Source organism: Oncorhynchus mykiss, chromosome 6 (assembly GCF_013265735.2).
Source record: "Oncorhynchus mykiss isolate Arlee chromosome 6, USDA_OmykA_1.1, whole genome shotgun sequence".
In the NCBI taxonomy this organism is placed as follows: domain Eukaryota; kingdom Metazoa; phylum Chordata; class Actinopteri; order Salmoniformes; family Salmonidae; genus Oncorhynchus; species Oncorhynchus mykiss.
In genome coordinates, this window is record NC_048570.1 from 75,335,873 (window position 1) to 75,348,265 (window position 12,393).

At 43.6% G+C, this 12,393-nt stretch overlaps 1 protein-coding gene across 3 annotated transcripts in view; it reads right to left on the bottom strand.

Moving 5' to 3' along the window:
• Positions 1 to 3,657: 3,657 nt before the first annotated feature.
• Positions 3,658 to 12,393, bottom strand: part of LOC110526586 (granule associated Rac and RHOG effector protein 1) — a 53,302-nt gene continuing 44,566 nt past the window's right edge. For all 3 annotated transcript variants that reach the window (XM_021607683.2, XM_021607681.2, XM_036980975.1), the window contains exons 5-14: positions 12,080 to 12,175; positions 11,776 to 11,937; positions 10,806 to 10,964; positions 9,300 to 9,397; positions 8,842 to 8,967; positions 7,570 to 8,627; positions 6,340 to 6,505; positions 5,906 to 6,043; positions 5,686 to 5,764; positions 3,658 to 5,498 (exon numbers count right to left, since the gene is read on the bottom strand). In XM_021607683.2, coding sequence (XP_021463358.2) covers positions 5,181 to 5,498; positions 5,686 to 5,764; positions 5,906 to 6,043; positions 6,340 to 6,505; positions 7,570 to 8,627; positions 8,842 to 8,967; positions 9,300 to 9,397; positions 10,806 to 10,964; positions 11,776 to 11,937; positions 12,080 to 12,175 — 2,400 coding nt within the window. In that variant the 3' untranslated portion in view covers positions 3,658 to 5,180. The remainder of the gene's footprint in view (positions 5,499 to 5,685; positions 5,765 to 5,905; positions 6,044 to 6,339; positions 6,506 to 7,569; positions 8,628 to 8,841; positions 8,968 to 9,299; positions 9,398 to 10,805; positions 10,965 to 11,775; positions 11,938 to 12,079; positions 12,176 to 12,393) is intronic.

Consider the following 12,393-nt stretch of genomic DNA (forward strand, 5'->3'; position numbering starts at 1 on the left):
TTGTGTGTAAGCAGTTGGAAAAAACTGTAAAGCAGCAGAGAAGACCTGATTCATCAAGTATCAATTCATTCTGGTGATTCTCACCTGGTTGGCATGCACAACATAAGGTATGCAACATTAAGCCCAATCAAATAGCCAATGTTATTAAAACATGTGTCCCAAATACAGTCAAGCAGCGTTTGTCAGTTGTGTTAATGTTATGAACTACAAACAATCTATGGTTCTTGGGAGTCAATGAATCAATTGAAAGTGACTACAATTAGACATTTTAAAACTGTGCCAGTAAAGATGACAAAAGTAATCTGCTCTTATGGTTCTGTTTTTTCCAGACACTTCAATCTGACACTTGTTAACGTCAGGCAAAACGTCTTCAGCCATCGTAGGACGGCGAGCCGCTGGTTGGCATTTGACTGCAGTGTCTGTACCGGGAAAGGAAGTTATAAGAAATGGCCCCATGATATCGAAGCTTCTTACCATTTCCATTGCAGCCCATTCAATATCGATTTTAAAAACCTGGAACAATAGATTGTGTAGCACAATGTACAACTCCAGTTTGCCTATTGTCACAACAAATGTCAATTATACATTTTTTGATACGTCAGAGTGCATTTTATTTTATAGCTCTGCTTTCAACGACATCCTGACCCACAAACTGGTTAGCAGACTCAGGGTTCTGGGTGTAAATCCTGTAATAATATACAATAATAATACAATATTATCATAAAAATGTGTATCCCCAGAATGGACCCGACACTACCATGGTACACATGAGTACATGAAGGAGCTGTGGGACCTGACATAATGGTGATACGTCAGTCTCAGCGTAAGCAAAACAAAGTAGATGGTGATACTTGACCATTCTCCCATCTACTGTACATTGACATGGAGATGATCAGCAGCTTCAAGTTCCTGGGCACCCTGAGATCCTTTTCTGCCCTCAGTTACTTCACTCAAAGTCCCACTTGTGCTTCTCCACTAAACTTTCTGCACCACGACCTATGTACCAACTACAGTGTCTTTTGCCATTACACATGTAAATGAAATGTCCATATTTACTGGAAGATGTATTTATGGTAGCATAGTCCCTTGACATACATGACTTAACTACTTTGCATAATGCTCAGTTTACCCACTAAGAAATCATACATGTATTAAAATATTAAAGCTGCATTATCTATTACTGTGTCCAATTGATTCTGGTTGGTTGTAATGTTTTTGAAAACTTTCACTACACAACTTTTTTTTGCTGATGGACAATCCTGTCAGAAACTTTAATATCAATTATTTTGGGACACATCACCAATTATCATTGGCTGCAGTACTTACTAGGTAGTCATGCAATAAACCTTTTGGATAATTCCGTTTTGGATAATTATTTAAATCAAATCAAATTGTATTTGTCACATGCGCCAAATACAAGGTGTAGGTAGACCTTACAGTGAATGCTTACTTACAAAGCCCTTACCAACAATGCAGTAAAAAAAATGTAAAGAGCATTCTGCAAAACAATAGCAAGGCTATATACAGGGGATACAGAGAATGTGTGGGGGCACCGGTTAGTCAAGTTAATATACAGTGGAGCAAAAAAGTATTTAGTCAGACACCAATTGTGCAAGTTCTCCCACTTAAAAAGATGAGAGAGGATTTTTAATGAATTTATTTGCAAATTATGGTGGAAAATAAGTATTTGGTCAATAACAAAAGTTTATCTCTTTGTTGGCAATGAGCTCGGGAGAGACGAAGGTCGAAAGCCATGCTTCCTCCGAAACACAACCCAACCAAGCTGCACGGCTTCTTAACACAGCGCGCATCCAACCCGGAAGCCAGCCGCACCAACGTGTCGGAGGAAACACCGGGCACCTGGCGACCTGGTCAGCGCGCACTGCGCCCGGCCCGCCACAGGAGTCGCTAGTGCACGATGAGACAAGGATATCCCTACCGGCCAAATCCTCCCTAACCCGGACGACGGCCAATTGTGCGTCGCCCCATGGACCTCCCGGTCGCGGCCGGCTGCGACAGAGCCTGGGCTCGAACCCAGAGCCTTAGACCACTGTGCCACCCGGGAGGCCCTGTGAAGCCCTTTTTGTGCAAAGCAATGATGATGGCACGTTTTTCCTTGCAGGTAACCATTGTTGACAGAGGAAGAACAATGATTCCAAGCACCCCCCTCCTTTTGAAGCTTCCAGTCTGTTATTCAAACTCAATCAGCATGACAGTGATCTCCAGCCTTGTCCTCGTCAACACTCACACCTGTGTTAACGAGACAATCACTGACATGATGTCAGCTGGTCCTTTTATGGCAGGGCTGAAATGTTTTTGGGGGACTGAGTTCATTTGTATGGCAAAGAGGGTCTTTGCAATCAATCACTCTTCATAACATTCTGGAGTATATGCAAATTGCCATCTTACAAACTGAGGCAGCAGACTTCGAAAATTAATATTTGTGTCATTCTCAAAAGTTTTCGCCACAACTACAGCTTATCATGAGATACTCTACCTCAGGCGAGCAATAACTCGAGACTTCCTTAGATGTCGTGCACCAGCTGTTATTTACAAAAATACATAGTCCGCCGCCACTTGTCTTACCAGACGCCGCTGTTCTATACTGCCGGTGCAGCGTATAACCAGCCAGCTGTATGTTGATAGTGTCGTCGTTCAGCCACAACTCCGTGAAGCATAAGATATTAGTTTGAATGTCCCGTTGGTAGTTTAATCTTGCGCGTAGGTCATCAATTTTATTCTCCAAAGATTGCATTAAAAATCAGTCATTTACAACATTAACAATGTCTACACTGCATTTCTGATCCTTTAGATGTTATTTTAATGGACAAAAACAAGGACATTTCTAAGTGACCCCAACATGTTGAACGGTAGTGTGTTATGGTTCACTCTTAGTGTTCCTTATCTCCACTGGGGAATGTCCGTCTTGATCCATCCACCTGTCTTCTTTGATAGTCAGGCCTTACCCCTTAATCCCATAGTTTTTTCCCTGTAATCTAATTTAATATGACTGAAGATGCAGATTTTTTTACCAGGCCCTGTCTAAGTATAACTTGTTGAAACTTTGACCACGTGCCCTCTATCAAATCAAAACTGGAATTTAAAAAAAGTATGCTAGACATGTATAGAATAGATCATACCTAGTTTGATGTTTCTGTAACAAACGGTGACTTAGTTTTATACCGCTTTAAATGGCATTTCATAGATTTGATGTATAAAATCAAAACAAAGGTTGTAAAAGTATGCCAGACATTTATAGAATAACTCATACCTAGTTAGATTTTTCTGTCATAATCAGTGAAAACGTTTGATTTTTATAGATGTTTCTATCAAAGCAAAGGTTGTAAAAGTATGCTAGACATTTATAAAATAAACCATTTCATTCATTCAGATCTAGGATGTGTTATTTTAGTGTTCCCTTTATTTTTTTGAGCAGTGTAGTTTGGGCATACTGAGCTGTCGCAGAATATCAGTACTCCCAACAGGTCAGTTCGTGAACAAATCACCACCAGCATTAGGTGAAATACACTACTACGGGTAGCCTCGGACAATGGCTATTATGCTGACAAAGGATTTCACTGAACTGCAACAGCCTGTCACCCCTCAAAGGATCATACTGTAATTTGTGACAGCATGAAATCATAGAAAATACCAACATTCAATTGCTAGTCATTTTTATTATTTTTTTGTTGTTGCATTGCTGGTACACTTGGGAAGATTCAGTTGCCAGCTCAAGAGAACAATAAGCAACATAAGCCAAGCAGTCCCCCTTCATATCTTCTGTCAGGGTAACATTCTTTTTTTTGTAGATGCCACTAGTAAACCATTTTGACACAGCGGAAAGATGCTAATGGTTACAGTCCAAGGTCTATAAAGATGTAAAAAAAAAAAAAAAAAGGCAGCAAAAGTTTGGGAAACAGACAAAGCAACACACCCTATATTTTGATTGTGCAAAGCACAGAACTATAAAAAGATATATTTATGTATATACAGCAAACAAATCTGTGTAAACATGGTAAGTATGTTAGTTTTCAGAAAACATGGTGTCATTTCATAAATACAGGCAACATTGGCATCCGCAAACATCAAAAATTTAACATTCTGGGCATTTTAAATACAGCCCGTAGCCATAGAAACATGGGCTAAAAAATACCCTACTCACAATGTTTTAGTGTTTAATGGCATATTTGGTAACCTTTAGATATATGGTGTAGTTAAACTCTGTACTAAAGAAATTAATGTGCCTTCACATCTTGGGGGGCGGTTGTAATATGGTATAACATGTAAGAAAATACAAAAATAAGATTAATACTGTCAATATTTGTACAAGAAAATATTGTATTTTAAAAGGAACAAACATTAGGTTTGAGTTAGTCATTCTGAAGCGAACTGCCAAATCAGGGAAAGAAAAGGAAATGAATGCGCTTTTTGATCAGACTATCACTAGGGCTCGTAACTTTATTAATGATCAATATAATATTCTTACTTCTCTCAGCACCATTTATCTTCTGAACAACGCTTTGGTTGGAAAATAATATTGTGAAAGTGCTATTAATACCAACATGGCACACAGTTACTGCTATATTTTTTTCAATTACACCTCTGCAATGATTTATGTATGCTGAGCCTGCTCAAAGCCTCTTAATAAAAAGTAGTAAATTATTATTTATATTTCAACTTCAGTAATTTACAAGCTATGGAACAGTAGATGTAAGCTGTAATCAGTTATTTTACATGAGATTTGGCAGTTACAGCTATGTAGACAGTATATAATTATGGGGAAAACTGGAGAGTCTCGTTTAGAGCCCACCCCCTAAAATCTTATCCCTTACACATTTTCAGAAGGAGAAGAAAAGTGGATGATGGCCATGCATGTCTCAAGCTCTTGTCTGAGGAAACACAGTATAAAATGTATCAGGCAGACTAACTGCTGCCAGCATGACATGCATTGCTTACAGCTTTTACATGGCAGTTTAGAATGTCTTTCAAATAGGGGGCATTTGAAATGGAAAAATACATACAAAATATTAAGCCAGTATGAACAATGCAATTTTGCCTTAAAACACATACTTAGACTAATGGTTATTCCAAAAGGGCAACATTAATAATGGTCGCAGCGGAACTTGCTTCAGAAATACACTTACTCTATCATGCCAATGGACTCATTTGTTTGGTCTGTATCAGTACTGGTGAAGGTAGGAGGGCCTGTGCTCATGTTTGATGGGGAAGGATTTAAAGCCCTTGCTGATGGGTTTGTGCTGCTGTTGCTGCTGCTGCTGGGTGTAGTGAGAGAAGCCAGAGGAGATCCCGGTGGAGGGAGGGCAGTCATTGGCAGTGGACCACACCGGCGACTGTAACATCTGCATGGAATCACTCCATTGGCTGGAAGGGATGTTCATCTGGTACAGGGAAGAGCTTGGATTGGGCATGGTGTTGTGTTGAGTGTGAGCGGAGTGCTGCCATGGGGCCTTTGGCGGCCAAGTTTTAGTTTTGCTTTCCTGTGGAGTAGAATGGATGGAAATGGGAGTTGATCAATACAAGATCTTTAGCAAAAATAAATAAAAAAATATTCAATATAAAATATAATCATATATATACACACAGATGCAGTGAACGATAGAGGCTTACATTTTCTGGCCCAATTACTGTGCTGCGCACAGACTCCTAAGTACACACTTTCCTTACCTGGTTATTATCATCTCCCAAGTGATGGAGGGGAGGAGAGGGAAGGGTACACACCTCCTGCTCACCACAGCTGTGTTTTCTACAGGCAGAAGAGGAGACATGAAGCTCTACAGCACAATATCAATAGTTCACTTCATGAATAACAAAACAGGTTGTAGGGAAACCAAAAGAACAGTAATACACTATGGTGTACGTTTAACACATGGTGACTCAGTTGTACCTTCTTTGTTTGACGGCGGCAACAAGATCAGGTCCAGAGAACATGGAGAATAAGCTGTCCCCATTGGCTGAGGACGTCTCATCACTGGAGCTGGCAGAGTCTCCCTGATTGGCTGACCAGCTGCTGTTGACCGCCTCCCTGTTTCACATAAGTGGCATTCTCAGAACTACTTGAAACACTGAACATCTTGTTCTTACCATTCTACAAATCGAACATCACTAAGAGGGATGTAAGATTGATTGGCAAACTTTCTAGAGAGATGTTATATACATAGAGGTGTGAATAAATTGTACTAGTAGGCATGTGTCATGTGAGATGGAGTGGTGTATAGAGCCTTAAATGAACGTACCCTGTAGTACTACTTTGGGCAGACTATATAGAGCCCTATGTCATATACAGAGATGTTAGGTGTTGATTATGATTGGGGAACGTACCCCTCGCTGTAGTACTCTGGGTGGGACCAGGTCCTGTGCTGCTCATCAGAGACGGGCCAGTTGCCGCGGGTGTTGCTGGGTCGACGGATTTGCTGCACCTGCCGTTTCTGCTGCATGGCCTGGCTGACTCCGGCAACGTAACGCGCAAACTCAGGGTCAGAGCCAACTGCATATGAAAGAGAGAAAAGGGAGAAGAAAAAAAACAGTTCAGTTTGACATCCTCAGCTTTTCTCTGTGTGTTTGTACTCCACAGCTCAAACCATTCAGCCAGACTGTCTACCATAGCAGAAAAAGCACAATAGCCGTAAGTCAGCTGAACACAATGGCCTCCACTCAAAGAGTCTGCTGTACTGTAAAAACAGCAACTGACACATTGTAAATTCAGCATATCATTTAAAATGACAAATCAGAAATGCTGGGGGGGGGCTCACTGTCAGACAACAACCTATATTTACAGTGCATTTGGAGAGATTCTAGTAAGGTCCTGTAGTTCAGAGTTTTTGAAAATGTATCTGAATGAGAGATGTGGCTATGAAGGATTTTCACTTCCTCCTCAGGTTGCACCAGATAATGGCCACTATTCATTCAGGAAATCATATGGAAATCACAGAAACTAGATCATATATTTTTCTGTCAGAGAAGTATCACACCCCAAAATGGCTTTAATGGTTACAATGAGATTATGTAAGCACATCTCCAAACCACAAAACCCCAAGAAATCAAAAGCAACCTATCCTTTCCAGGCATAATGACTGCAGTGCTAAACAGTAGTGTCTCCTTTTTCCTTCTCAGTCTTTTATGAAACAGCCCAGTCAACACAGCTCCAAGCCCCACTGCTGACACAGTTCTCTCCTACCACGGAATCCCTGGAGGCTGTGAGCTGCCTGCCTCACCACCACAACCTACTGATAATGGGGAGGGAGGGGGAATAACACCGTCCTAAAGGAGGCTACTTTTCTTTATCGGAGGTCAAGACACTGGCTCTCACCCTGGCTACACTTTGACCAACGATGTGCAGGAAGGAGCCAACTTTCATTGTTATTATATGGAGCCTTTGCAGTCGACTGCATCCTTCAACATGACAATATGCAGATCACACACTGCTCTGAAGTGTTATTATCAACCACCTAGGTTATGTTCAGTAAGGACACCGTAGTACCTCCCCGTTTCACTCTGTTCACTCCCTATTGAACACCACCCACATTAGTCAGAGGGAGAAAAATTACTCACCTGCGGGGTCAAAGGGCAAAGTGTCTCCCAGCACCCCAAACACTCCCTCGTTCTGGTCCCTGTTAGGCCAGGTGTTGTTGCGAGGACCTTGTGGCTTCTGCCCCAGCATCTCAGACATGACACTGTCCATGTAGGTGCTGACCAGCCCCAGGCTGTACAGGTCCGAGCTCAGGTCTGGGAGGCCAGGTGAGCCCCACTGGCCAATGGGCCCAAGGGGGGAGAGCCCTGCTGGGGGAGGGGCGCCCTGGGGAGGAGGCTGCTGCTGGCTGGAACCACTCAGCCACTTGCTTGACATTCTCTGCTGGGGAAGAGCCTGGGGTGGAGGCTGTTGGGAGGGCAGCTGAGGTAGAGCATGCTGCTGCTGACCAATAGGTTGGAGGAGGTGTTGGTAGTACTGCAGTGCCTGCTGGGAGGGCTGCTGTGGTGGTGGTGGCTGCTGCTGCTGTTGCTGCGGCATACTCTGGGTAGGGGGCTGCAGTGAACTGTGGGAGACCGCTTGGGAGATGGGGGTTCGGTCGGTGGCTCCGCTCGGGGGCTTCAGCTCGGCGGCATTGGCAGACGCTACAGAGTTCCTCCTTTTGACCAGTGGGGAGGCTTGCTGGGACTTGCCCATGTTGAAACCTGAGAGAAAGTCAATGACGTCCTGCATCTCCTGGTCCGTGGGGAGGTTCATGCCCTGGTCGTCACACACTGAACCGTTCTGGGGTTGGGTCTGGTCGAGGTTGCTGGACAGGTTGCCCAGCTGTAAGATGCTCTGCAGTCTCCCGTCTACTGCGTGGCCCAGGCTCTTGAACTGCTTGTCTTCAGAGCTGCTGCTAGAGAGCATGCTATGGGACGGGGTGCTGGGAATGGAGTAGCTGCCCCCACCACCACCACCCCCCCCACTGGACACAGAGCTGGAAGAGGCCTTCTTTGTGAATTTGGAAGTTAGCTTGGAGATAGTTTTGGGCAGGCCACTGTAGGCTTTGGAGCCATTTCCAGAAGGCAGGTCTACCTGCATCCCGTAGTCAGAGCTCTCCCGCTGTAACTGCATCTGAATGGTGGGCAAGGCCTGTTCTCTGTGGAGGGAGAAGATAATAAGCATTCAATGGCATGGAAAATTACAATAGCTAGCTAGCTTTTTCAAGATTTTCTTTCAGGGCAAATTTAAACTAAAGATTGAGAATGAGAGCTACACCTCTGTCAACCAATGCAAACACACAGCAGGTTGATTCTTTCTCGGAATTAAAAATGCAAATGTGAAAATGCCTTGGACAACACACATCCACTCACTTGCACTCCTTCCACCTAGTGATGTCAAAGACGGCGGTATATAGCACGTCCACTAGGCCGAGGGTCTTCTCTGGGTCCAGACTCCGCTGCAACAGAGACATGGTGGCTGGGTCCTCTTTCAGGCACCTACACACAGGACAGTCAGGACACAGCACGACTGGCATGTCCAACATAACACAAATACATTTATAGAAGGTCTGTTAATACGTCACTTTACTGTCCAAATGTGATAGTTGATTGAGTCCAGTGTTGGCTTATGTGGATAGAAAGTATGTAGTTTGCCGATTTAGCCAATTGTATGTCTAAGGGTTCTGAATACTTGGAATTCCCTTGCTAAGATAAAGAAACTAAAGCAAGCTAAATGTATTTATTTGCCAAATTATGTTTTGGACATGTAAAGCAAGCAGATTGTTTTTCCACAGAGGGCAGAAGAGACAAATATGAATAATCTTACTCACCATGTGGAGGGTACTTGTACCACAACTCTGGAGCCCTCCAGAGCAATCTGTGGAGCATAGGCTTCCTTGTTCTCCATCTGAGCAGTGTCAACAACCACCTGTCCACACAGTCATTCAGAGAGATGCATCAGCACAGTTTCTAATAGAATGCATTCCCTCATAGCCAGTTACGCTTGTGCAAGCAATTCTACAGCATTATAATGGCCCTTTTTTATCTGGACTCTGACTGTAAGCAAAGCAGAGAGTACCAATCTGTCCACAATAACACACCAGTCTCCTCTAAAATAGAAAATGGATATAATGAAATAAGATCTAGTACTAACTCTGCCCATAGTCAGAGCATATGGTCAAAGGCAATGTAAGCTACTTTGGGTGAACAACAAATATCCACGCTTTCAGGTATCCAGCCCAATATTTTCCAGTAGTTCTTTGAAAAATAGGCAAATGCAACTGAGTCATGAGGAGGGAGGACCCTCCTTCCTGTCTCACAGGAAGTCAGCCTATTGTCATTTATATAGCAGGTGTATCCTCAGGACCCCTGGGCAGTCAGAGGGCGGAGTCCAGGCCTGTGAGAAACATACCACCACACCCACCAGGTCCCAGACTCACAAGGTCACAGGCAGAGAGAGAGAAAAACGAGAGCGAGATGCAGCAGCATAGGCTCCCAAAAAAGGAGAATTGGCCAATTTAGTTGTTGAGAACTTGAAAATTAACATCCCAGAAATAACAAAGCCATTTTCATTGTCTGGCAGATCCGCTCTATAAGTAATGTTAAGAGAAGGTGGTCTCCTCCTAGGCTGCTATGCAGGCTCCCACTGTCTGTTCTTCAGAGCTCATAACCAGATAAGGAGTTCATGTAAAGCTCCCATCCACCACCAGGGTTTGTTTTACACTCAGCGCTGCTGATGGGTGGATAAGAACACTCCCCAGGCCTGACGCACTAAATATTACAGACCACACTGAGGAAATAAAGTAGAGTAGGAGGACTGCTGCTTTCTCTCTGTTGGCTGGGGGAGACTCATTTCAAAGTGAACAGCCAGAGATCTGTTTGAAGACCCAACCAGATGACCCCTTTACCCAGATGCTGCAGGAATGTTGGCTTCACTGTGTCTACAATGAGTTTGCTTACACCTCTTGGCCGTTCAAAGGAACCCAACATACCTTCCCATCATCTCGATTACACACCTCCCAAACAATGGGCTCTAGGTTACAATAGACTACAACTTGCAGCCTGGCCCAGAGCTATAATGTAGAGGCTTCACTAAGCAGAGGCTGTAGAGTTATAGTGTATCTGCTCAAGGCAGGGACCTCTATCGAATTAAATATTCCTTTACCTTTTCATAAAATAAGTGAAGTTGGTTGAACCACATGGACCCACTGCTAAAGCAAAACAATCCATCAGCTAATTTAAGTTGAGACAACAGTTTGTTGACATCTAATGAGACAAGTATTTTAATCTGGGTGCGTTTGCTGCCCTTGTTGACATCTTAAGTGCTTTGTACTCACCAGTCCCGCCTGAGCGAACAGTAACTGGACGGCGGTCTTGCAGGCCATTCTCCAGCTGGAAGGGCAGACCTGGTTGAGGACCTCAGTGACAGGGGAGTCGTCCCGGGGGGTCACTCCGTTCTGCCCCACTGCCTCTTTAATGAGCTGCAACATGGTGTGCTGAGGATACAAAACAAGGTGGCTGGTGTGAAAACACAAGACTTCTGATGCAAGGCACTAATGTGGATCTGACAAAGATCCACTTTGGATTGAAACTTTGTTCATTTCTTTTGCCAAATAAAGGCATGGTGGAGCAATATTGAGTGTGGGTCCTATTCATCTCTTCTAAAACACGAACATACACCAGAACAGGAAACAGTAGCAACTACAAAGTCCAGGGACTAAGTCCCCTCTTGTTAAAGTGTCTAGGCTCTAGTTTAAAGGGTCCTGATGAATGTGCTGTTTATTTCTGAATTCGGTAAATGGTGAGTCAGATTACTGACAGATAGTGTGTGCAATTATCATACAAGTTAGTTTTGTCCCACAGACTGGGGGAGAATCCATCTGTAAACTAACGAAGCAGATGCTGATTCTATCCAGACCCAAGGCATCAGATGTACAATGGAATAAGTGTTAAGACATCCACATCAAAACATTAAAGTCTTGCCAAATACAAGACTCACAACCCACATAAGTCATCAGTGGTTGAAATGACCGTCTAAGCGGCTCTCACTTCCTAGAGAGCAGAGTGATCCATTCTGGTCAGCAAGGTCGGACTATGAAAGACTTAGGAAAGCACCCATCACAGTAGCCTAGCGCCAGGTTGAGAGCGAGCCAAGGCCAGGGGTGTATTCACAATGTTGCAGATAGAAAATGTAATAAATAGAGCTGAATATGACTCCTGAGCTGATGACTCCCAATTTAACATGACAGACTATTATATATGTTCTATGCAATATCTGAACATTCTATAACAGACCACAGGGCATACCGTTTTCAGTTTGAGGTTGTCAGCCGCCGACTCGTTGAAGGACACTCCTTTGAGGAAGTGGGCACCAATCTGCACAGGGATGGTGGGCAGCTCACACTGAATGGGCTGGGAGATGGTCTGCATCCTGCCAGCCTGCTGGGCCTCTGCCTCACTGCAGCAGCCCTACATAGTAGACAGAGAGAGACAGGCGCAGACACAGGATGTAGGTTAGAGACCGGGTTTTGCCCTTATCATAGCCACTATAATCCAAGGCTTTACCATTCCTAATGAGCTGTAATACGTACTGTGCTTAGAGTAAACATACCTGTAAAGCTGCCTCCACAGATTTGGGATTGAGGTGAAAGCCAGCCTTCAGTGCATATTCACTGTGGCCCATACTTTCTAGTGCTGCTTTATAAGCCTGGCGAAAGAAAATACAAAATAATTTGTATAAACTCAAACTCAACATGTAAGTAAGTCAGGCTGGCGATTGCTTCATCCAGTCCTTTCATATCCAAGCCATCAACACATTGATTTGAAGCAGCCCTTGTGCTGTAGGGCACTATTGACCCAGTCAGAAATGGAACCCTATTTCATATATAGTGCAATACTATTGACCAGAGCCCTGATTAAAAATAT